We start from the raw sequence: 27,201 nt of genomic DNA, 5'->3' as shown, positions 1-27,201 counted from the left end.
GAGTGGGTCACCACCACTCTACAAAAGAATAGAGCATAATGAGGTCCTAAATTAAGTGTCTGTTATCTAACACCCATAGCTCAGGACACAGATCGTTAGAAAAGAATAGCATAGCGGTCAGGGCGGCGGACATGTTTTTGTGTACCGTCGTCTAGTAAACCGACTTGAAGCAAGTTGTGGACTCACTCCGGGTGGCGTGACGTGTAAAACAACAGCAACAGCGTCTATGTGTGTGCGTGTATAGTCACGCCATAACAGGTTTATGTCAAAGTCTTCCTCTGTCAAATCGATTTCCCTCCTGTTAAAATATTAGTGACCCTCCACCCTCCTCGTAGTTAGGGTGAGGGATAACGGTTCGTTCAGGTCTCGGAAGGGAAACAGTATTCATCACAACATCGGCTGTCCCTTTTAAGTATGTAAGTATGAATTGGCCTTAATGTCGACTCGGTTGTATCACTATTTTCTTTTGTACTCGCACTAGAGTGCTGCAGGGATGATGAATTTTTGTGTTAAAATCCAAAATTTAGAATCACAAGGGTACCTTGACAGAAATCTAATGGGAACTTTCCATTGGAGTTTGGATTATTGCAGTAAATGATGTCCGTGGCAAACAGAGTTTATGAAGGAACTACACCCACGGTCATGTCTTCACCATTGAGATAAAGGAGGACTAGTGTTCTAGTGAGGATGTTTAGACCTCTTATTTGGACTCTGGTGAGCAAAATGCCTTTTTTAAGAGATGAAGACATCTGACCAAAAAGACATAGAAAAAAAACCTGTTGACTTGGAGACGTAGGAACCGTGCTGACTCACATCCTGGTTTTTAAGGACTCATTCCTGTAGCACTCCATTACCACGGCAACAGTTCATCGTCCGCTCTGTTCCTATTCTATTTTTATGAAACAAACCCAACTATCAAATCATTTCATGTAAACCAGGTGTGAAAGTGATGCTTCTTTTCACCACGTAGCTGTTGCACCACAATCTGACTCCTCATTACAGGAGCATCGTGTCCAAGGAAACACACGTTAAAAAGAAGAAATCGATCTATTCAACGTGTTGGTTGCAATTGTGTGAGCACTCGACCTTTCACTCAAGTGAGACAGCGCAGAGGGACACGGTGGGGAGAACAAAAGAAACAGAAGACAAGTGATGTTAAAATGAACATTTATAATGACTCTTTGTTGCCGTCGCAAAAATAATCTTTAAAAAACAATTCAATTATTAACACTGAAATGCTGACTTCACTGGTAGTCCACGAGTCATAAAACACAACTCACTGAATTTCTTTTACAAACACAGTACTACAGTTACATTAAATAGTCATTACCGTTAAATCTATTAATGAATAATGTTCAAATAAACTAATAATAAAAACAATGACACTTTTAAAATCCTCTAATTTTCCTCACCATAGTAGCTGTTGTCTTTTCTTTTTTTCATTTTTTTTTTCACCAACAGTGTGTCATTTAGAAAATATACTGCTTCTGAGATGTTTCTCTGACAAAAGCAGAAAACAGACTGGCAGCATAACAATAATGGTACATGAGCTCAAACGTTGTACAATTAGGGGGATGTTTTTCAAGGGGAGTGGAAAGGGGACATAACCATTCCAGTGATCTAACATTTAATTATGTAGGCTGGCTGCCTTTTGGCTCAGTATGGAATTATTTGGCACTTTCTTTCTCTCTAAAATGGCACAAAAAGACATTCCCTCTCATCTCTGAATAGTTTCATTTTAAAAGACATATAAATGCTGTCCTTAGAAAGCCCTTTAGGTAGTTAACATTGTGGACTTTCACAAATTCTCCTCGTCATCAACGAAAGACAGAACCGTTGTCGCTCACATCCAAGAGAAATGTACCCAATCAACAAGAAAACATCACTTTTTCTTAGGTTGGAATATTTCATCTTATGCTGTCAGTCCATTTGTTTTTCTCTGAGATGTAAAGAACAGAGGTTAAACAAAGTCAAAAACCGAAACCCTGAAAGAAAATGTACAATGATGTGGAAATGGTTGCAAGGTATTGGCATGCTCCCTTCAGCTTACACTTAAGCAAGCGTTCAACCCCTGCAGAATTGTCCAGATAACCAGCAAACAAAAGAACAGTCTGGCAGAGTTTGACAGATAAAGTGGTGTAAAATATCCAACACATACATGAATGAGTTCTCGTGGATGAAGAAGGTCAACTAAGTTCATGGGAGGTTCAGAGGGTCAAAGACAAAAATGGCCTCATGTCAGGTTGGCAAAGAATCCCACATTTTCTCAGACGAAAAGAGCTCCGAAATACCGTAATCCGTTTTAAAGGGCGGACACAGTAGCAGATGCTTGATGAAACGTAACTCAAATCGTGACGTTGTGTAGGCTGAGAGAGTGACACTCAGAGAGAAGAGGCTTTTTTTTAAAGAGAGGAGCGAGCAGTCCCAGTCAGTTCCAAGTGTTTTAAAAACCAGTCCTAGCCTTCTCGTAAGAGGGCTCCGTGGGGGCGGATGAACGTCCAGGACACATTTGGAGTGAGAATAAAAACAAACACAACAACTTTTGGAATGATACTGTAGTTCCATTGGCATTCAGATGTAAAAGCAGTAGATGCAACAGCAGGGGTCTGGGACACAAAATAATGGGAGAAACAATCAATTGACGTTAACCCGGCCTTGACCACTCAAAAGTCTCATAGCTTTCCTCTGTGATTTGTATCACGTCGAGGTGGCAGAGGCAATCTGCTTTTCGCTGGTGCCGATCGAGTCTCTCAGATCCGACTGAAACATCAGCCAGATGTTAAGCGTGCATCAGGCCCAACTCCTAAGAGGTTCGCTCCCATACAACAAAACGGCAGTGTGAAGTACGAAGATTGTCGTGGATAACGTTTGCTTTTGACGCATCACAAATGAGTTTCAAATGAGTCGGCGTAGGTCCTCAAAGGGAGGAGATGTTGGTGGTGGATGGGTCAAACAAACACAGGACTTGTTTCATGGGAACCAAGTTCTTTGGCTGCGTTTTTGTTTGGTAATTTTCAATTTCGTAGTCATTTTTCAAAACGTAAATCAAGTACTTCAGATGTGTTTTGGTTGGTCTTAATTTCGTAGTTATTTTTGAGCCAATCTGTGAAGTAGCATTTTTTTTGGTTTGTTTCAATTGACACCGTTTACCACGTATTCCAAACCATTAAAAAGTGCAAACATATTCCTGGAGAAAATGTGTTTCCCTGATCATGAGCACCGTTTAGTTGTATAGGAACGTAACTTTGAAGGGGACAAGGTTGCCCTCAGTGCTTTCAGCCCAATCTCAATTTGCTGGAGAAATGAAAATCATCATTCTAAATTAGTAATTTAAAGCAAAAGAGGACACAAAAGGGCCAAAAGTGTTCAAATCCCCCTCCAGGTTTCACACGTTGGGTAAAAACAAAGCACTCAGTGATTGACACGAACCTCTGCTGAAGGGAATGTGAAGGAGATGCCTTCGAGTGAGGGAACAGGTGCTACTTTTCTATATATCGTCTGAGACGCCGCCCTTTCCATCATTCATGAGACCATACAGGATAAGGGAATTAATAAATTAAAGTAACATCAGAGCAAAAAAAGAATGGAAATAAAGAAATTTAAAAAATGGTTGAAAGCCAACACGGTTTGCTTCATTTCATACCCAATATGACCCCACTGATCAGTAAAGTGCATTTATGCAACACCAAACAAACAAGATAAATGTTGACAGCGAATCGGAAGTTGCGTTAAAAACATATCTGGATCATGACTGTGGCCGCGTGAGGCCTACCTGACTATAGCTGAAATCCGTTATTGACATAGATATTAACTCTACATGTAGTTGACATTCCTGCCCTGAATTTACATTAAAGACTGATATAACATTCAACAGAAAAGAAGAGTAAATGGGTACATTCATAGAATAGATCTGGGCTTTCAAGTTGTGACAAAAATCCAAAATACATTATGGGACAGGTTCAATGAGGTTCAACCTGTTAGTCAAAAGAAATGCATGCCCGATATCCTCAAAGAAAAAAAAAAAAAAGGAGCCAATGCACTGAATAACATTTTCACATTTGCTTGTTTCACATTTTTAATACAATGTAACACTGTACCTGAAAATCAAAATATCTTCTCTGATGATGTGCAGAGACATGAACTTGATTAATGAGAATTTGATTTGAGATGTGTGTGTGTGTGTGTGTGTGTGTGTGTCTTTTTTTTCGGGCCAACATGACGATAATGAGCTCCCTCCCAACTCACAACATAAAAAACAACTTTTTTTTCTTCTTTTTTTTAACATGAGGCGAGTAAACTTAAGTGCGTTACATTTGACCGCATGCAGCGTTATGTCTTTGAATGTTCGCGAGAGACGAACAATCTCGCAGATTTTTGTAGCTTTTTTTTTTTTTTTTTTTTCCTCCAGAATTTACTTTGATACCATGCAATAGAAGACGTGCAAAAAGATAACACCTAACTCCACAAACACATTTTTGATTGTTAATGGTATGTTATGAATGCTTATAACATGTTATGCTTTAGTTCATGCTGGCCTATAGAGACATTTTGTGAGACAGCAGTACTTAAGCCACAGGTCAAACAAACACACAAGGGATGCATGGAGTGTAAAACAACATGGATCCATAAAAATCACAATCTTTAACTCTTACTCTATGTACCTATGGGATAAAACAATGCACAAAAAAGTTCTTTGTCCTTTGTTTTTCCTAAGTCATGTATTTGATTATCTTTTTCTTAACTTAAAAGACGGTGTTTGATTGGCACTTGGATCAGCACTTCTAAACAAGTTATTGATATCTAACATTTGATCGCACATCTACAATTTTCAGAAGCTGCGGAGGTCTAGTTTGGCACAGGTTGTACTATGGAGTTTATTATTACTTTTACTATCTTACCAATACTGTATAGCATTCTATACACCTCGTTTTATGCTCCAGTCTTTTAGAGCATGTTTCTAATCAACAGACCAGACATCTTTTCAACTAAAATATTTTTGTATAGTTTACTTATCAAATAGCAGCATTTTCATAACTTACAAAAAGTACATGTAAACCTATTCATTCAAAATCTTAGTAATTTCAAAGGTTCATACAACAGACATAGAACACAAAACAGGACAACATGCTACTATATTGCTTCCAATATTCTTTACATTTTCTTACTGTCAAACTAAATCATCAATGACAGAAATATGGACACCACCGGTTGATGATGAGTCATCATAATGCACAAACAAATCGCGAAGCTAATCTTAATCAGGCTTAGTTGGCACTCTCATCATCCACACAAATATAACATAGTTCACATTGTATCGACAACGCTGGACTGCATTTGGACTACAAACTAGAATAGCTACAATAAAGTACATATAGATCATATGACATGACATATTGTATTTCCACAGAAATGAATTCTAGTCATTTTTCAGATAAGAGGATATGCATAAAGGATGTCATTGTTTTCGGCTTGAGGTCACAAACACGTTTCCCGCCTCGCTCGCGCCATCTTATGCGTTCCGTTCCTTACTGCGCTTTGTTTTAGAGCGGCTGCAAACGGTTTGTTAGTGAATATCGAATCGAGCGAGATTTGCCTTCTTGAGGAAGAGAAAAAAACTAAACAACCACAACACTTTCTCTTCCCTTCAAATGCCATAGTTGACGGTCTAAACGCTTGTTCTTCTTCTATCGAGGGAATTTGATACTTTGAGCTAACATTTGCTGGTTGGTCTCGTGGGCGTCACAGTTTCGGAGGCAGGTGTTTTTCTGTGCATTTTTAGCCTTGTGAACTCTACGGCCTGGGGAAATATTTTCATACCCTTATAACCTATAGTGCATAACTCCCACCGCCAGCGTGCCACCCATGAGAAGACAAGACATTGGGGGGGGGGGGGGGGGGGGGGGGGGGGGAGAGCACACTGTAGGAAGAAGCACAGACAGATCAGGACGCGGGAGGAGTCTCGGATCGCCGAGAAACAGCAACATGCGAGGGGAGGGGGTGCAGAGGGGTGGGGGTGGGGGGGGTAAGAATGTCGAGAGAAAGAGTAAAGTCAATGAGAGGGCGGAGAGAAATAGCATTTGGCACAATGTCATGATCGGAGAGCCCCCCTTGCAGTCAAGCAGTCCAGTTGCATTGATAAAACATCCCCTTGTTTTGTGCTTGTATCTTAATATATGCTAAAGATCTTGGGCAGTAAAAGGTTATCCGTACGCTACGGTTTCACTAGTGGCCAGATTGGAGTCATGGATGAGCGAGAAAGCCTTCAAGGACATGTGGTGAAAGGAGAGATTTCAGTTTAGGAAGTAAAAGGCTCACTGTTGCAATGTTCGGACACAAAGGCTCGGTTCCAATCCGTTTACCTTCGAACGTGAATTTGTGTAAATGAAAAAGGCAATTCGTTAAATTTCCCAAAAAAAAAGAAAACAATAAAAGGGAGAGGTTCTGAATTTCTTGGGACACCACTCAGCACCAACCCTCACAGCCGTCTATTCAGTAAGCTGGTCATAGAGCTTGGGTTGATGGGGACAATTGAAAGATGTCTTTAGAGCGTGGACGTAACAGGAAAGTGCGGTGGGAATAATTTGTGATTCGCTGATCAGGAAACCCCAAAAAATAGGAAAAGAAAACGGCCCACTAATTGAAGTGTAGTGGTGCTGGTAAACAGAAACATCACAAGACGCTGGAGTATAAATGCTCTTGCGGATAATATAATATATCCCGTCTGTCAGTATTGGTGGGGTCTGGTTTACATGACACAGATGTGCACATTGAAATATACTCGCGTCCCGGCGGGGGACAGACACGCTTTACATTGTGTTGTCTTAATGTCTCACAGTGCAGTCTTCAGAGACCCAGTGTACTCAGGATGAACACCATGGATAGCAGCACAGAAGGAAGCCACGGTAATCTGCGAGTGCTCGGGAAATGCTCTGGACAATTAGCCTCCCTACATTAGACCGACGATTGCCCATAAAAAGGATGCCCGAACATTGCGCGGCGTTTTAATCTGCCCGCAGTTAGTGAGCGCTAACGTGTTTTTGGGAATGATAACTGGCTGCCTATATTAACTGAAGTTTTGTTTTGTTTTGTCTTGATGCAAATTGGGAAGGATGGCTCCCAGAAAACAAAGTGAGTCCAAACTCTTCTTTTCAAGTGTCAATCTACTTCCCTTTCATTAGTGTGAGAGAGAGAGAGAGAGAGAGAGAGAGAGAGAGAGAGAGAGAGAGAGAGAGAGAGAGAGAGAGAGAGAGAGAGAGAGAGAGAGAGAGAGAGAGAGAGAGAGAGAGAGTGTGTGTCTGTTTGTGTGTGTCTCTTGACTATTTCGTACCCTTAATGTAAAGGCATTAGTTTCTTTGTTCACAGATATTGGTTCATACAGCTTTTCTTATCAAAACGCGTTTGTAGTGCCGACTGAACTGGTGAGACACAGCTTCAAGGTAGTCTGAGCTTTAAGTTAATTCTTGGGAAATGTGTGACTAAGGCAAACGTATCATCAGGGAAAATGTAGAGTATGGCCAATTTTTTTCCAAAGATTAAGAAAATAAAAAACCTGCATTGGGAGCAAGGATGGACTTGAGATATTAAGACTGGATTGCTTTTCGTCGTGACAGGCTGAAATCAATCCTTTTTTATAAGGTGAGAGGCTGGGTGAGATCCAATGGGCTGCTAACGGGCTGGACGACACATCGGCTGTTTTTAGTTTAATAGTCGCCAGAGGGGTTCTGATTTCATGGTATAAGGAGAGAAAAACCTAATCCTATAGCACCAAGAAAGGGTTAAACGACATATTTCTGTGTGTTTGTAGCTGTGACTGAATATGCAAATGTGCTTCCGTGTTTTGTGGGAGCATCATCGAGGATGTGTTTCGTGTAAAATATATTCATACATTCCTGTGTGTCTCCTCTATCCTCTCACATTGATTATTCAACCCCTGAACTATACTCAGCAGCAGTGAAGTCCAGGCCGGGTTTTTTTTTTTTTTTTTTAGTTATACATTTCTTTCACTGCAACACAATATTTGATCCCTGTAAATAAAAAATAGCAATAGGCTAATATTGTTTTTACATTCAGATCAACCTGCATTCACAGGTTTAAATAATCTATTTGTGTTTGAATGAGACCATGTCAATAAATAAAGGATGGAAATATAAAATACCCAAATTTAGAAACTTCAATTATGATATGAGCCAGAATTCGACAGACGTCAACATATATATGACTTCTTTAAAGAAATGATGTGCAGATTGCTTCCCCGTTGACGGAGATGACCTCAGGTGCTTGTCATAAAACCTCTCCCCTGTTCACAACGCCTTCTGCATTGTACGCAAAGAGCAAGGTTTGTAAAACAGCTCCATCAGCTCGCTGGAGCTTCATCCGACTCGCTCAACTCACCGGGAGGTGAGGTTTGCAACTGAAAATAAAACCAACAAAACCAAAAAAGAACAGAACAGCTATGAGGTTTTGGAGGAGGGTGAAACCCTGCGGCCTCACCCTTGAATCTGCAGCTTGGCAGTGGACCAGTTCAGCTTACTCTGATCACCATCGTCAAAAGGACTCGACACAAACTTTTAAAAAACATCAGGACGTCAGTCCTAAAAACACATTCACATATCACACACACTTATCTTGGTTGTCTCCCCCACCTCCTCCTTTTGTGATTCTTTCATTTGATACGGAAATATTGAACAGATATTTGGACGTTTCTTTTTTCTATTCATCGTGACCCTCTCAATTCCCTTCTATCTCTGTCTTCATCCTTTCCTTCTTTCCTCTTCTTTTTCCTTTTAGCCCACCTTTTGTGGGTTGGTAGCACGCACGCCCTGCTCGTAAGTGATCCGTTGGCTGATCAGATACTGCGCTGCTTGCGTAGCGGCTGGCGACCCTGTTATGGTAACTTTACGGTTCCGAGTACCAGGAATGAACTCTCCCTTTTTGGAGATCTGGATGCGGGCCCCCGTTAGCTCCTGGTACTCCACCAGCGTTTTCCCTCCTTTCCCCAAAATGGCACCGACCAGATTCTCGGGCACAGCGATCTCAACCACGTCCTTGGCCCCGTCCCCAAGCTTCTCTGCTGCCAATAGGGAGGAGGCCATCAGTGGGGATGAAGCATTTAGGTAACCATTGGAAGCCCCTGTAGCAGCTGCTAGAGAACCAAGCGAGAACCCCCCAAGGGTCGCAGCATGGTGGCCAGCACCGCCGGAGGCATCACTAGCGTAGGAGGCCAGCAGGTTGGCTGCGGCGGCAGCGGCCGGGTTGGCACTAGCTGCTACTGCAGCGAGGACCCCAGAAGCGGCTGCAGGGTTGAGGCCCAGACCTAGGGTGTTAGTGTTGTAGCCGTAGCTGGCCAGCGTGTTGAGGGCCGAGGTGATGGCCAGCAGATCGTTGCCAGAGAAGCTGGACATGGTCGCGGGGAAGGCGCCCATTCCTGTCAAGCCGGCCTGGCCCAGAAGGCTGGAGGCGGTGGCGGCGGCTGCTGCGGCTGCATTGGGCAGCACCTCGGCCGTATTGGCGTAGGGGGAGCCGGTGGGGTTGGAGTTGGCCACTGGGCCTGAGACGTTAGAATAGCTGATGTTGAGGCAGCTGCTGCTCTGAGGGTCCTCCTGGATCTTCTGCACTATGATCTCCACAGCCTTGCGGTTCTGTTCAGGCTCCCCACTGATGGTCACCACCCGCTCCTGCAGGTTGATGCCCTCTGGCTTCTGAGAGAGCTGCACCCAAGCCCCTGACTGCTCCATCACCGCTTTGACCGTGGCTCCTCCCTTGCCAATGATCAGCCCAGCTGTGCTATTGGGCACGATCAATTTGGCCTGTAGAGAAATAGAAAGATTGAAGTAGCCATAAAAAGGTAACAAAGGAAAGGTTTAAATGGGTTTAACATAAATGGTTGACGGAAAGAGGGATGTCTCTCACTGAGTCAGAGTACTGTACAAGCCCCCGCTTTACTCAGCGATTTGTTAATCCCAAGGGTTTAGGCTGCAGCTGCCACACGGCTCTGTCTTGCTATGAAAGACTGTAGGTAAAAATAACCACATACTCTCACATTTTCCTGACCCAACCAGACTGCGGGTCATGGCCCAGAGAACAAGTAAGGCCGATTGACTAATAAACAGGCTGTCCTGAAAGGGACCTGTCCCGACCACACAGTGGCCACACCTCCTTGTGACCTCACTGCCTGTACAGTATCTCACCTGTTTGACGCGGTCTGGGTTGACGGTTGTCTGTGGCTGCAGTATGCTGACCGGCTCGGGTTTTTGGGCGCTCTGGGGCATCTCGCGAACTTTCTCCGCGATGAAGTTGTGGACACCATTGAGGGCCTCGACTGTACCCTGTATCAGACAGACGCGTTCTGTTGTTCCTGAGATGAAAAAAGAAGAAGGGAGAGGACAAACACAAGCGATGAGTTCCTGTAATGTGCGTCTTTAGCGAGCAGATTTGAGGGATTTGCTCAGGGTTGGACGAAAATCTACATTTATATGATGAAGTTTCTGCAATAGAAAAATGCTCCTTGACATTTCACAAAGAGACGCAATTACTAAGCTATTCCTCGCTTACTTCATTTACACAATCAACAGAGAAACAGCTTAAAGAAAGAACCGTGCTTGGTTAGCGAGCCACAGGGGTGGTTGGGGGAGGATTCCTCTTCACTGATGTAACTCTTTCAGGGCTATATTACTGAGCCCGTCCTTGCCTTGAAGCTCTAATAGACTACACACACGCTTGTTCCTCCTCTAGGCTTATTTCTACACCCACATTGACGACCCAACCGGCATTCCGTTGCCATGGTAAAGGGGCCAAGCCGTGGAAACAGGTGATGCAACAGCGAGTCCTTTATGCTTGCTTGCAGGATTTTTTAAAACACTCTCCCTTTTGTATCGACCTTCCTGCCTCTTTAGCGTTTCACTGTTCTCCAATTGAAGTCAATAGGAAATGTCTCCCGGCATGGATTTGAATAAGCAAATATTTTAGTAAGAAAAATAAGTGTCAACTTTTCTCCATTAATTGAAGCAAATTTGTAAATGGGAAGAGCAGCTGATAAGGCCATCGGAGAGGCGCTGCTCTACTTCATTGTTGGCATTTTCATTTCTAATTCAAGTGAATCCAAAATTACAAGATTGGGTGACACACAGATCGGTATCAGCCCTCCTGGCCATTTATCAGAACTAAGGAAATGCTTAAAATTAATCCAGGGAAATTAGTCAAAGTCCAACCTGATTGGTTATATGCCAATCAGGTTGGACTTTGTCCAGGCATGTCTTATAATGGATGGAAAAAGTCAATAGGTTCAGTTCAAGCATATCCGGAAAAGCAGTAGGAATCTCTAATTGGGCACAATGGGGAAGATGGCACCTGACCCGCAATTAACATTATTGTCATAGGTTCCTGGTTAAGTTCTCCATAACAGACATAAAGGACTGCACAATGCATAAAGAATATTCAAATAAAACGGTTTGAGATACAGGTTCTGGACATTTAACACCCTTATTTTTACTTAAGGTGACCAAATTAAACCAAACTACAAACCCTGCTTGACCTGTTTTTTATGTCGGCACATGTATTCATCAAACAAGATTATGTATGATAATGTCCGTTATCCAGTCAGGTGTTTGACAATGAAAAAGACGATATCAACTGTGTTATTCCATATTGTTTCTATTAAAATGTGTATATGCCAGAAGAAATGGTATAAGGACATTATTTATGGTGTTTGAAATGCTCTTGTGTATGCAGCCAGGATACGAAATATAAAATATGATGAGGTTGGAAGTAATACGTGTGTAAAACTCAATTACGCTGCAGGTGAACAAAAAAAGTGGGGCTTTCAGACGGTGAGTTCTTTCCTTATTATCCTTAGGAGACATATTGCTTTGAGCAATTGTTGCTTTTTCCTCACTTTTCTAACATCCGTTGCTAGGTGAGGAGGTCCCTCTACTTTACCTGGTACGGCAACCTCTCGTTAAACATATCCACATCTAGAAAGGATTGACATTGTCACCTCATCCTAAGGCAGATATATCACAGCAAATCTTCACACACCATGAAGACTATATCTGAATGCTACTATTCACAGTGTTTTTTTTCACTCCCTAAATTGCTTGCATCATCTTTTGTCTGGAGGGCTACGAATTTCATAATAAAAGCTGGGAGTTGGCTCGTCCTCTTGTTTTGCAGGAGGAAAGTGAACAAGGTGTCAGTGGCCCCGAGAGAGAGCACACATCTCAGCCTTCAGCCCCCGAGAGACCAATGACTTTATCTCGATCCCCAAGTAGGAAAGTTTCAATACTTCTGTTTTGTAGCTTGAACTTTCCTGCGATGAAAACCTGCCTCTGCCACAGCCCGTCCAAATCCTCCATTGGATTTATTCAGACTGTTAGCATGCCACACATAAAGTATCACCCGTAATTACTGTCATCACATCAGCAGATTTTTCAAAGTAATTATTCACACTACAAATTGAGCTGGAAATGTTTTTGCTGGATATCCGAGTGCTGTATCTATCCATCATGTCATGCTGTTGCCATATGGCATGCTTTTCTCAAACGTAAACACTGATTTGAATGTGGGGAATTTTGTAGCATGCTATTCATATCTACTAAATCAGAAACAAACTCAGAAACCGCCTGACCAGAACAATCACTGCTGCCATGTTTAAAAGACAAGTAAACCATGCTTATCACAAACTTTTTTCTGGATTGAGCCAGAGAAATTACTGATTGTCATGCACCTGGTCCTAATACGCTGTATGATGCTTTTTACCAATAAATTCCAAATGTAAGGAGAAACAGGATGCCTGCATGCATAAATCTGCAGTAGGATCAGATGTCTGTGTCTCATTTAAATACACCAGGGATTTGACTTTTAGAGGAAATACTGACACAAAGTGCAGTCTTGCAGGACAACTGCAATTGTTTGAAGGTACAAATAATCTTTGGTCAAACACTGTCATTTAAGGGAGTAATGGGTAATGTTGACGATATCTATATATATATTTGTTATATGTCAACAAATCTCATGGAAAGACCGATATCAACAACGCATTAGTCCGTTGCTCACTACTTTCATCAGCCTGTCAGTGTCTCTCAGCCCCAAGCCCATTGGTTTCTACTACATCAATAAAAAACAAGTCAAAAATATATAGTATCTTTTTTTCGAAAGCTCAGTAATATGTTTAAATAGCTGTGCACTGTCAAATGTAATCAAAGACAAGTCAGACAACAGGAAAAGGGCATTTGTCGCAGATTATTTTCAGCGGTGGATTAATACATATTTGGTGCTCTAATGAGTATCTGAGGCAGGAGGTCGGTGTTAGCGGGATAACTTGCGGTGTGTGTGTTCATGGTAATGAAGGAACATGCCACCCAGTGCAACAGTATGGCTCATTGGTGCTTTGATAGGCACACACAATACTTGTTAGTAGAATACATTCACAGTTGGTTTGGGTCTATAAACGGGATTTGTCAACAACAAGAAAAATAGAGAATAGCGCTAGACTTCTCCTTTAACAAATATTCAACCATCAGAATAGACTATTAAGTTCGGCAAGTATACATCCGGAATACATATCAATTAGATCAAATTGCAAATTGTTGCTGACACAATTATAACAAGATGTGAACTGGAAAACGACTGGTCGTCACTGTGCAATCATTCCAGCATGTCTATAGGTCCATGCTAATTCTAACTAACAAATTAAAAGATTGCGAGATTATAGTGTTGATGGACTCCATGTACTGTGATGTACAACGTAAAAAGAGGAGCTACACAAAGCTAATCAAATTAATGCAAATTGTGGAGGGTGGTGTGGCGACTACGTGGACTTTTTTTGATACAAAAACTAAATCCTAATAAAAAATGGTTTTCCTCGCAAACGTGAATTTTACAAATGTGACGTTAATTATAATTTTCCAAAAATGTACCATAAACTCAAGTTTACAATGTTAACTGAGGTAATAAATCAAGTGAGAAGTTAGGTCATTTTCACATAGACTTCTATACAACCAGAGGAGTTTGCCCCTGTTGGTCAGTAGAGAGCAAGTTATAAGACACTTCTACATCGGCTTCACTTGTTATAACCTTGGTTTGCCGCCTGGGTTTAGAACTAGTGGCGTCGTAAACAATGAATGATATTTGGGAACATTCAGTAGCTTCACTGCTGCGATGAGATGGTTTTACAGTAGCAGTCAGCAATTGGGAGGATGACATATGAAAATGGCCTGAATTCACATATGATGAAATTTTCTTTTATCTTTGATTGGCAAAAGTATCGAAGCATGTCGGTACACCTGCGAGTCCGACAGCAGAAAAAGAACATTCCGGCGCTGGAGACATGCTCTTTCTACGCCAACTGTCCGGTTTAACAACAGCTAGCAGCTCCTCACAGAAATTTGGCGGAAAGTCTTAAATGGGCATTATTTGGACAAACTACTAACATATTGAGAATCTAAATAGTTATTTTCTCGCCTGATCTTTTACAAAAGCCCAGAAAAAAAATTTTGGCAAGTAAAAAATTATAAAGCTGGTGACACTAAGCGAAGTAAACGGAAATGAGATTACAAAGAATACGTTTAACAGCCATGCTAGCCACCAGTTTGGGGGAGATGTTCATTAGTTAAAGAGATATTTCAGCGATTCAGCATTGCACTGAGATACAGTCTGGGGGCTTGCAACCGACCGCATAAAAAGAATAGTTGATGCTGAGATGTCCTGACTTTTAGTCTTTAACATGGAGTTATGCTCCAAAAACGCTGGATCCTGTGTTTCCCATAATGCAACTCTGTAGTGTCTCAGCTAACATTTCATCAACCGAGGGGTAGGAAAGCAGTTCTATGACACAACTTCTTGCGTGAAAATGGCGTGTAGGTAAGACTGATGACGTCTAGGCTTCAGTTTAGGTCTAAGACGTTTTTTCGACTTTTTGTCCATAGTTGGAATTGAAGCTCTCTGTTAAACATGTATATTCAATGATCTCAAGCTGCGATAACCCTGATTGTATAATCATCTATGTTCACAGGCTGAGCACCACTCATTGCGACGAGTAAACTAACCTCCTTGTGTAACATCAGGTTGTGTGCTTGCATCACAGTACATCACTTAACAGTACTTCAGAATACTACAGCGCAACAACTATTCACTAGGAAGAAATGTTGTGCACCGGAGGCAAAGACATGAATCTGCAGACAGAAAAAGACTGCAGTTCCCATTAGTTTGAAATCCCCGCCCATGATGTCATCCCAGACAGATGTGATACTGTCCTATAGGGAGCGTTAGTGAGAACAGTATATACTGCACATGGAGAAACAGCTGAAGAACTGCAAACTGTGCCTTTGCTGTAGTTTCTCTGTCTGCTACTTTTTGAAGGAAATGGAACAGTGGTGTTTGCCAGTATGAGGTCACATATTGCGATATTTTAATGATCACATAATGGAAAACATACACCCAGTGTTTCTATGACATCACAACACCCTGATCTGTTTTGCGCTGCTCGAAGTAACTCAATACACGTACGTGGCTGGAGGCCAGCTGCACCAAGCGAAAGGGTTTGAAGTTTAGTTTCTAAATTTGTGTACGAATCGTGAACTCCCACGGCTCTCACTGCAGCTGCTTAAATATGCGGATGTATGTACGTATGTGTGTGTGTGTGTGTGTGTGTTTGTGTGTGTTTGTGTGCCGATTGCGCGGTACAAGTGGGTAACGCACAGCACATTGCGTTTAGGGCGGCTTGAGTAAATCCAGCTGCGCAACAGTTGAGATGGATTCAAACCAAATAGTGAAAACAAAAACAGTAGTATGGACAGTAGAGGAGTATGATGTCATCTTATCTGGCCTGAACTCGCCCAACTACCAGTAACCAAATGTGAGAAAAAGCAGTGAGTGGGGAGGAGTGAAGAAGAAACTTGGCATGCGTCGGAGGAGCTTGACTACAGCTGGGAGAAGGGGTCATGTCCACAGAGAGAAACGGGCTATTTCTGGGTCTACTCCCCCTTGTCACACAATCATCCCTCAACCACACAACCATGCACCGTCCCAGCTCGTCCATCTCCACCCGCCACAGTTGCAGAGTCCCCATAAAAAAACATTGCATTCATGTCTCATCGCGTTTTACGCTGACCGATGGGAGACGCAGAGGTGGGTGTGGGAGCCGTCACAGACAGGATTGCAGAGGAAAATGGCTGCATCGGTTGTTGTCCCTTGATTTCTCTAGTGTGCGATTGTGCTGTGGTTGGAGTGTGTGCTCAGGCTGCCGCAGGATGAGAGTGGAGGGCGTGAACTGTGTGTAATGGCATTAGCATGCTGTAGTAGCACACATTGCAGCTGATTCAACAATGAAAGCGAGATAAAACGGATGTAGCTGAGAACTTTGACATGCTAAATTTGTTGGCCTCAAAAACTTACACTTTCAAACTTCACCAAGTTGCCCATACTTAACAGTTTTTAAAAAGTTTCAGCTTCTACTGACTTCTCAACTATTGTGCAGCGTAGAGAAACACTCCTTTCATTTTACTTGTGTGGGCCCAATCAAATCGTTGCCAGCATCCTCTCCCTGAACTCCTCTTCTCACTCATCTAGATAATGAGTAGGGGGATGGGCCGAGCAGGTGGTGGGTGGCCTATGAACACATCCACAATCCAAAGAGAAAAATAAGGATACATATCGCTCCTTTTCATTTGTTGCCATGCCAATGGAGTAGCCATGCTTCGTTCCCCTCTTACATAGTTGGCCTCATATGTGGAGAATTTCCGTGCCGTGCCCTCTGAACGAGGGACCTTTCACCGCGGCTAGCAGAAACATGGCTCGAAGAGACAAGTACAGGAGAAATATTTGCTCGCACATCCTTCTTTTCCTCTCCCCCGATGCTCCGTCGGCTACTTCTTTGCCACGATTCTGTCAGTCCAATATATCACACGTAACTCCCTACAGAACACATGAAATTCAAACCATGTTGTGCATTTTTGTCGGCAGCGTGATATTGTGTTCTCAAAATGATCTAAAGACTGAAATTGCAGAGGTCACAGGACAGATTCAGTAATGGAGGGGCAATTGAATTAAATCTACAGTTAAATAAAACAAGAAGACCTATTGTCTGATAAAGAAATAAAGGTCATATATTGTGTACTCTATAATATAAAAAAGTTGCATATTTTGTGCACTTCTAACTATATCCTATCTAAAGAGGTTATTATATATTCTAAATGTCTATACAGTAAAAACTATACTAAGGACACAGGGATTATTTGCTTGCATCAGTAATCACAGAAAACATCTGGACCTAATAAGCAGCGAGACACTCAGCACCTGTTATTTTTCAGCAGGTCGGACCTCCTCTGAGGCATGAAGGACAAACGGACGGACAGACTCCCGTACGGCTCAGGAGTTTGTGTTCGGAGGATAAGACGGGTTGGCTTTGACCTCCGTGTGATGGGGGTCATCGAGCTGCACGAGCACCCTTCCCCTGTTGCCATTTTTGAGCGAGACTCTCCACAGCACAATTATGGCCTCAGATGCATGCCGTGTCCTCCGCCTCACAGAGTTTGTTCTCATTTTCTGTGCAATTTTGCCAGAAAAGAGAGTTAATGCATCGACATGAAACTGTGAATACTATAAACAAAACCTGCAATGAAGGACGCAACTCAGTGTGCGACACTTGAGACCCCCTGAAAGCCTCAACATCTCCATTTTGGCTGGTCTCCGTCTTTTAAAAAACAGTCTTCACAAATATGAATATAGTAAAATAGTGTTGTGATGTTCTCTCTTATAATGCCATTGAACACCCGGTTGTTTCTGGGAAGGCCTTCTTTTTTCTGCTTCAACACCAGGCCTCTGTGGTCCATTCTTTTTTTTTAAGGTAAGATAGAATATTTTAGCTGAAAAGCTGGGCTGCCCCTCTTAGTCGACTAATCGACCGCTTTGGTCTCAGTGAACTGAGATTTCTTTTGACGATGAGTCTTTTTTAATGCTTTTTTCATGCTGAATGACTTATTTCCAAGAAGCTTATGAGAACATCTCTGGCAAACACAAGATTTAAAGTGGCCTATTGTTTGGCTCCTATTGTTAACGATATTAGCCTTGGTGATGTGTGTGCAAAGTATGTATAGTGTAGTTGATTGTCTTGACTTGAGTCCATAACATCTGTCAGATGTTATGGACTCAAGTCCTGCATTACGCCGAGGCACCAGGTAGGGAGGGCCCCCCGATTGCCACCAGGTATGCCGCACAGCAAAGCAACTTCAAAATGGCCTTCAGACCTAAATGCTGCTTCTGTAAGCTCCAACATGTTTGGTCCCCCGAGGACTTCAGGGTACTCAAGTTCAGAGTGTTGACAAACGGCCTGTGATTAAAATGGATTGCAATTACTTGCCAAATGAAGAGGACATATCAAATGCTCTCTTGCACCAAAGCGTCACTTCTTCAGCTGGGTAATAAGTCAGACCTCTCCTCTCATAAATATATACATACATAAATATATGATCATGGATTTTAAATACTGAGGGATTCATTCTTACCTGGGTAGAAGTCTTTGGATTTGGACAGCTTAATGGTGGCACCCGTCTCTTTCTGCAGTTGTACGATGGTCTGTCCACCCTTGCCGATTATAGAGCCGGCTGCATAGCTGGGGATCAGCACCTTCAGGAAGTACTCGCCCTCCTCTGTGTGTGTGTGTGGGGGGGGGGGGGGGAAGAGGAGAGAGTGGGAAAGAGTCAAGTCTCGTAAAGCAGCTCTGTACATCATCATACACGCCATAGTGATGCCCAGCCCCCACCTCCTCCCAGGAACCTGAACAAGCACAACATTCACAATGGGGGACACGTAGCTTTGACTTGTATGGGGTACGGTAATGATATATCTTGTGTCTGTCTTCGTCTGGTGAAGGGAAGGTATCTGGAAGAAGCTCTTTGAGCAGCTTTCAATGCGTTCACATTTTATCAGAGACTGTGACACGTTCTGTGTCCTGTCCCAGATTTCCCTCGTAGAGTTAATGATGACCTCCTTTCTAGTTTGCAGAGGTCTAATTTTAACTGTTTTCAAGGGTTTTAGAAATCCTCTTGACTGAATACAAAACCAGGGTCCAGTGTTACGGATCGTTCCCCACGCGTAACCAGAAGAAGTACAGCACTAGTGGTCCAATCTGTCTGCAAAAGGTAGCCTGCATATTCTGAGACAGAAAGGTACACACAGAGGACTACAGCATTAGCCAATGCCGCTTATGGATGCCAATGCAGAGTGATCCCTCGTAATTAACAGACGTGAGAAGAACATATGGGAACCAATCCCACAGATTTGTTCATAGGGTATACTGCCAAGATGGTCTAAATCTCCTCCATTTTGGAAGGGGCTTCTGTGGCTTACAATGGCTTGTAGCAGTCGGTGATTGACAGCCCATCAGTGTGCAGAATTTGCAGGCAAACATGGTTCTCCCTCTCAGTTTGGGAAACTTCCTCTCTCCTACAATGCTAATTAATAATTAATCAGCAATTGGGAAAAGCGTCCCTTCCAAGAAAACCCTGATCCCGTCGCTGCTAATCTAGTAAAAAGCAATCAGCCACATATTGAGCTTGGACCCCAGTATGATAAAGGAACCGGTCAACAATACATCAGAACTGCTTTATTTATAGATGTGTGGAGCGGACATGATTCCCCTCTGAATTCCGAATATCACATTGATGACATCATGGTAAACACTTGGCACAGGTGCGTTATCAACACTGGTTACAAATGATCTCCTCTGCATGCTGATTCCGATGCCATGACGTCATGCTCGATCCTTTTTGCAGCTGCCTCAAGGGTGACGTCACTCGATGTGAAGAAAGGCACTGTCCATCTTGGCAGGGTGAGATTTCTAACACACATTGGAGCGTAGCGTGATACAGATTTTTCGATCCGAAAACGACAAGGTTTGTCACCGTTTCACTGCATCTTGTGTTTTCGTGGAGTGAATGGGGAGGGGGGCTTGACCGGCATGGTGGGGAGGAGAGACGGATGGATGGATGGAGATGGGCAGCCCTGCACTGAGACCAACCTGTTGCCTCGGTAATGCACTCATTAGATTTGGATGTGAATGAACATGGCATTGTGACAGTAAGGTATTTCCCAGCCCACAAGGAGCTTGTCTCATTATTGCATTAGCATGCCCCTCATGTTGCATTCAGACACAGGCTTGTTTTTGTGCTCATAATCAATGGCTGACAAGTATGCAGACATTGAAACGATTGTTAATGGAATCTCACTTTTGATTTAGATTAATTAGCCACAGTTGGGGAGACAACCTCAGAACGAATCCTACGTGCATTTCGAAGCCCAGACATCACCACCATTGGAAGCTAGTTAATATATCGGGTGCTGATCAGTATGTCCTTTTTCTGAGAACATCCTCAAGAAATAAAGATAAACCTGGACATAGACATCACGTAAGCAGCTTTGTTCATCTCTGGCCATCTGATCTTTATAGTTCCTGCTATGTTGCAGTCAGCTCTTTGCTTTTCTCACCATGAATAACAATAAAATGACCTTGGTGAGAAAATAAAGATCATGCATGTCTGACACGGTTGCCGTAAAGCTTTTGAGCCCTCGCTCCTATCCCAAGATATCTGATACCGTATCCGCACAAAGAATATAATTTGAGTGGCACTGATTGCAGGATGCAAACAACCAAAGACCTGTTGTTGACAGACAAGCCAATACCCACTGCGTAACTTTCTACTCATCTTCAACCAGAGTAAACCCAGCAGGGGAGAAAGCCACTGAGATTCCCTCCGTCGCCCTCGCAGCCACGTTTGCTGTCATTAGTCAATAATTAATTCTGTCCTAGTGTCTGAGATCACAGTAACAGGTTTTAATGGCGTCATGTGGTAGAGTAAACATGGCAATCTGTTGCTGCAATCCGCCAGGGAACGGGAGCAGTTGGGCACATTTGGGAAGCTGAGCCAGTGAGGTGTTAGTTCATACCCCCTACTTCCAATACTAGAAAGATGGCTTGGAGGAGAGACGCGGACGCTGAGCCAAATGGGTTTAGTTAAGTCACTCAAGGGGGGTGGGTCAGGAAGGAAATGCCTTGTGACCATCCTCCCTCCTTCCAACTACCCCTCCAAGTACCCATTCTGCATTTCAATGGACTAACCGGCTGCTGACAAGCAGCAAGGACGACGGAACAAAAAGAATGAGCAATAATGGACAAATGAGCCTTTGGTGTATGAAATTGCACGCAGTCGAGCACGACGGACAAATTCAACAAGTCAGACAAAAAGAGTTTGCGGCTTACCCATTCTGAGATCTGCTGCTGCTCAAGTCCTCTGTCAGATCGCCCTCAATGCCGGGGCACAATCTCTGAAGGGGATCTGAACGTTAGCCTAGGCATAGGTGCAATGGTAGTGTTGAGGAATGCGGCCAGTCGAATTTTTTTCCGCCGCCGTTCTAATTCATCGGTGGGCGCAGAAAAAGAGATTTCACCGCAGCATCCGAGCCATGCCTGCAGCTGGCCAGAGCCTCAATTGTCTGAGAAAATGCTAATGCAGGCTCTCAGTGTTTTCAGTGAAAGACGGCACGCATTGTTCAAGCCTGCATCGGTTTGAAGGGGGGGGGGGTCTTCCCTGCCGCATCACCCTTTTCACTGCTCTCATCCATATTCATCGAGTGGCCTGTCCGTCTGCAGCAGCGCGCAGGACTGACACCGCGCTTGGCCAATGGGTGGCCTCCTTCCTTCTGCACGTCACGTCCCCCCCCACCCCCCACCCCCGATGCCGGTCCCCAAAAAATTTAATTTTCTTCTCCACTCCGCCTCTTTTGACGCAGCACTATAAAGTATGGCAGTCCATTCACTCACTTTTTTTAGTGGCAAGTGACAAAGGTGAAGTGGCTGGGCGAGCGGGATTCAGCGGCGAGCGGGCAGGCATGTGGAGTGACCTTCAACAGTGGCTGAAGAGGTGTACGGCTAGCACAAGCAGATGATGAAGGAGGTGGAGGAGGAGTGATCTGAGGCAGCGTGCCTTACGCCACCCACCCTTCTTTCCTCCCTTTCCCCCACCCCCAATCCCTTAGACGGCCATGTTTGGGAGGGCGGAGGGGCTCATCAACCATTGCAAATGGCAGTGCCGCAGAATGGTGGAGGGGGGTGATGAAGCCAATCACTACGCCTATAAATCTTACGCCGAGAGGTATCTTAAGTGACTGAATCTGTGTAAAAACGGCAATGTGCATGCGTGCGAGTGTCTCTGTGTGGATGGCGGAGGGGGGCTTCATTTAATAGTGGTTTCTAGGGAACCTTTTTTTTAAAAAAAGGGAACTCCTTTTTTTTTTTTATTCTTGGCTACTGATTTCATCCACAAATCAAAACCGTATCACCGCGGCCCGTTTGGTTTTTTGGAGCAAAATGGCTTCCAGAATATTCTACCAGTCTCATTTACTGAGAGATGCTCTGGTCTATAGACACAGCCTCTCTGTAGACTCCAGTCCCTCTCACGGTCTATCTATCTCTTCTTTTCTCTCCGCTTTGCTCTGTCTTCATTTCGATCGCTCTCTCGCTCTCTCTCTCGTTCTCTCTTTCACTGCCACCTGGCAAATTCACAGTCCGCTCACGTCACATCGCTCTGCAAGGGCACCTGTGTCCTTCCCACCAAAAAATAAATAAATAAGAAATACAGCTCACATTCCTGTGCCAACCTTTCCATTAGTAACATTACGAGATCATACCTAATCCCTTGGCCACACAACCTTTTGGGGAGGCACATGCTTGCCAGCAACATGGGCTCAGAGTATGGGTAATTAGAGAGAAATGAATGAAAGATGTTCATTCTGAGGAGAGAGGGGCAATGCTGATAAAAAGAGAGAGTCATTTCCCCCATTCAGCATCCACAGCTCTTAAAGTGCTATGAGGGGCTCGGCTTTTGAAAGCGCACAGTCTTTCTTCCCTTTGTTGCAACTGCCAGTCATGTTAATGATCAGTTCGGTAGAAAAAAGCGTGATCAATATCAGACGCATTCGAGGAGCTGGTGATTACAGGGACGGCTGAGGATTATCAGGCTGTCTACCAGTATTACCAGGCCGTGGGTTTCCAACGTTACATGTAGAGCACATGAGATGGGGGGGTGGGGATGCTAAAAACACGTCACATAAAACACCAACGGTCTAAATGTGTATGTGCAACTATACAGAGAGCTTCGGTCAGTGCTGCGGACCAAATTAGCCTCAGATACTCATCAGAATGAACTGAGAGATTGGCTGCCATTTTAACCTCTCTAAATCAAATTTTTAAGAGCTACTGCATATGCAAACACCTCAGAGGCAATGCTACGCTGACTTGCACCATATAAATGTCATTTATTTGGACTAAAACTTCCTTAAGTACATTGAGAGTGATTCTGGAGAACAATAAAATTGCGTGTAGACTGAATTTACATACCATGAGTGAACATGGCTGCTTCATTTAAACCAGTTAGTCTTAAATCAGTTTATCCAGTTAGGCTTTTTAGTATTGACATTACCAAACTCAGATTTTACGGGAAGGTAAGGCTGATTAATTTATCAGTTAGCAGTGCGCTGGTTCCCTCCACAAAAAGCCAATGGGAGTTTTCCTTAGAATTTGGATTATTGCAGAAAATAAGCTCTGCGGCAGTTTGTTCAGCAAGATAATTTCCTTGAAATGAACACCAATAAATGTATGACTTTTAAAGCATATATACAATCATGAGAAGAAAAAACTAAAATTAGCTATAAAGGAGGACTAGTGTCCCAGTGAGGACATTTAGTCTTCTTATTTGGACTCTTGTGAGCAACCACTTTTTTAAAGACATGTAAAAGCTTCAGAATTCACAAGGTATTTACTGACGTATGTTATGTCATAGAACAAAATATTTAAATCTCTTAAACTTGTGTTAACGACAGACCTTATTTCAAGTATCTAAACAAAAATGAATAATTTAAATTTAACTTTGTGGAGAGTGAACATGAAGAACTCACTTCTGGGTTTTAGGACTCATTCATACAGCATAAACCAAATTTCCCATTACAAATGGTCAAATGTATGTTAAGAAATCCACCATGAATCTGCTCTTAAAGGTCATTAAAAAGAAACAGTTGCACTTGTATATTGTCCTTCAATGTTTACACTTAAAATGCTCAACATAGGTGGATGGTACTGCGAAGCACATTATAATTTACATTCTGCGTTGCATGTGTCCACCTCTCTCCACACTAAATGAGGGCAGTCACACATTGAAAGCTCACAAGCGGCCCTGTCTGGTTGACTTCCTTGACGAAGTGATTGGTTATTCGACACAGATATGATCGTGTTTAGGAAGCCATCTGGAACACCTTTGCCTCTGAGGAACAAGGCAGCCTCTTCAGACTTAGACCATCGTCGGGACACGATTAATTGTGCAGCACCGGCGGGGCTGTGACACAGAGACACCTTTGAAAGAACATGGACTCGGGCCGGGGAAACGGTGTGTGATGCTATTATAAAAATTACAGCAGCAAGTGAATTATGTACTTTTAGTATTCATTAAGATCCTCCAAATGCAATTTCACACCGTCTAGCCGCTCAGATCACCTGGATATTGGACGGGGGAAGATCGCTGCGCAGTCTCTGTGTTACAAATGGATGGTGTAAACTCTCCCAGAAGCAGGAACACCATGTGACTGCTCTGTTCTTACAGTGGCTTTAGGGGTGCTAATGGAGGACATGTGTGATGCTGTAAAATACTGTATAGTGGCACAAGGGTCCTTATGTGCACTGCTGAAATGACATTTCTGAGTTGCGGTAAAGACGCACCCGTGCTGTTAGAGGTATATAATGCTGCTATCATCGCATGGTGGCGTGTATGGGACACAAAGAGACAGACAAAGCACATTTCAGTAACATATGGTGCCCGTTCTCCGCGGACCTCTAATTAACATGAAGTTCCTGAATAAAATGGGCCCTGCGAGCTGCAGACCATAACAATCCCGAGCTGAAATAAGATGCGCAGTAGCTGGCACACTGAGTCAGCCGCCATCCCCGCTGCCGCGCTCCGACATCTTACTGATGAGGCAGGTGTGCACACACCTCCCCTCCTCGCTGATGCTATACTGGCCGCCACTATTTCTCCCCCAGAAAAAAAATAATCAGGATCAATTAGTTAAAATGGCACTGCAGTGTTTCTGCAGTGCCCCAACCGCCGCCCCCCCCACCCCCCACACACACCTCTCACTGTTCTCACCACTCCCCGCTGCAACGATGAATCGATTTGTGGGGGATTTTTTTTATTTTTTAAGAAAATAAAGTCTAAATTCTCTATTTACAGCTTCTTTAAATGTAAATATTACTCCTCTATGCCGGCTGACTGAACCAAACTAGACCATTGGGGACATCATCTTGGGCTTAGAGAAGCTCTGATTGACATTTCACCTTCTTTCTGGCATCTATAGAACAACCAACTGACAAATGAACCAAGGAAATAATCAACAGATTGCTTGACGATGGGAATAACCGTTAGTTGCGGGCTGTTATGCGTGTCTGCATTGTAATTTTACAGAGCGTGTAGTGTGCTGACAGTTCAGACAAAAACACCAAACAGATGCTTAGATTTGGCTCACCCGACAAGTGGTAATGAGTGCACCCTACTATCTATATGCGGTTGTGTGGTTTTCACTGCATGGGTTGTCCTGCTTAGCTTGCATCAACATTTGTGTCAACAAAAGCTGCATACTTAACTCCTGCCAGTGTTAAGATGAACCAATAAAACCAGACATCTATAGAGTCCATCGTGCATCTCAAGTGAATACTACGGCTCGGTTACGTCTCGTGCTTCTCGTGTCGGCGTGCACACAAGTCAACAGTGGACTGTCCAGGATCAGAGGGTCTGAACAGCCACCTTGTCTCCAGGCTTTTAAGACATTATACCACTGAGATGGATTTGCACTGTACCAAGAGGTGAGTGGTTCCCAAACTACAGAGTCCAGGACTTCTGAGGCATGACTGATTCTGTCAGCACTACAACTGCAACGCCATTTCAGTTCCGCTCCCGTTATCCGTCACAAAAGGCCTCCTCCCCATTGTGTTGCTTAGGACAACTCTGTGGCGTATGGTAGTCAGAATGTGGATATATTTTACCAACAAACAATTTGTTGGATTTGGACGATGCTTTGACAGAGTTACTGAGGCTATTGTGTTGGGAAAGTAGAGCCAATGAAAAAGCTGTCAGAGCTAGCGACCAAATGATCATCTTATCACGTGACCAAATAAAGGCCAATGTTGGAAAACATTTATATTACCCAGCAATCATCATTGCATGAAGAAATTATTCAGTTAATTTAATAATTGTATTTTATAGTTTATGTTGAATAACATAACAATATTGCTGTGATGTTTACCACTAAAATAAAAATGGAGGTGATGGAGTTTGCCTTTTTTGACGGTTTATATAAATAATAGCTCAATCATTGTAGTAACTAAATTCAAGGGTCTAGTCTCTGCCAAATTCAATGTTGGAGGCCTCCCTAACCCAAGTGCCCCAGTACAACTACCTGTTTTTACACCCCTGGGGGGTCATATTTATCTTGTGGCCTCAGCAAGAGACAAGTACCACTAAATCCCAACCACACACACACACACACACACACACACAATAAAACCCTACAATGTACACTGTTAAACAGATGGCTTCTCTTCTGCAACATTAAAGCATCACGGCTGAATGAAATACTTCACGTAAGCAGCATAACTCCAGATGTGGAGAGGAGCAGCGGGGTGATTGGGTTCACAGTCAGAGCTGACCCGAGGAGGCCACTCGGCCAGCCGGGCTGCCTGCTCTCCTCTCCCCGCTGAGATACGCAGCGTACGAAGTAACAGCCACAAACACAGGCGGTGTTTCCCAAGTGCCAGCTGCACAGGTGCTACATGCTGCTGAATGCGTGCGTGCATGCATTGATATGCTGGTTCACTTTCCTCCCCCATATGCATGCACATTCTTCAGCTACAACAGACTTCATGTGGATGAGCCGCGTCTCGTCGTGCAGTCTCTTACCTCCGGTGTTGGTGCGCTTGGTACAGCCGGCCTCCTCCGCCGGAGTTTCCAGCGGTCGTTTGCGGGAGTCCGGGTTGTCAGCCTCCATGAGGGGCTGCTGCTGCAGGCTGTGGAGGTTAGGGTTGGAGTATATCCCGTTGTGGTCCACGGCCGCTCCGCCGCCACCAGCCATCATCATCTTTTCTTTTAAATCTTATTTTCCCTCCACCGG

At 43.5% G+C, this 27,201-nt stretch overlaps 1 protein-coding gene across 2 annotated transcripts; it reads right to left on the bottom strand.

The window, feature by feature from the left end:
• Positions 1-8,783: 8,783 nt before the first annotated feature.
• On the bottom strand, positions 8,784-27,168 carry LOC117742925 (RNA-binding protein Nova-1-like). Of its 2 annotated transcripts, none has more exons than XM_034550581.1 (4): positions 26,991-27,168; positions 18,498-18,641; positions 10,188-10,354; positions 8,784-9,806 (listed from the first exon to the last, which is right to left on the bottom strand). In XM_034550581.1, the coding sequence occupies exons 1-4, from the start codon at positions 27,166-27,168 to the stop codon at positions 8,784-8,786; spliced, it is 1,512 nt and encodes a 503-aa protein (XP_034406472.1). The 2 variants fall into 2 exon arrangements, with proteins under 2 accessions (XP_034406472.1, XP_034406471.1); XM_034550580.1 differs by having other exon boundaries at positions 18,498-18,710; positions 26,991-27,165.
• Positions 27,169-27,201: the final 33 nt, after the last annotated feature.

Source organism: Cyclopterus lumpus, chromosome 14, assembly GCF_009769545.1.
Source record: "Cyclopterus lumpus isolate fCycLum1 chromosome 14, fCycLum1.pri, whole genome shotgun sequence".
Lineage (NCBI taxonomy): Eukaryota > Metazoa > Chordata > Actinopteri > Perciformes > Cyclopteridae > Cyclopterus > Cyclopterus lumpus.
This window is presented reverse-complemented; position numbering and strand designations above follow the sequence as displayed.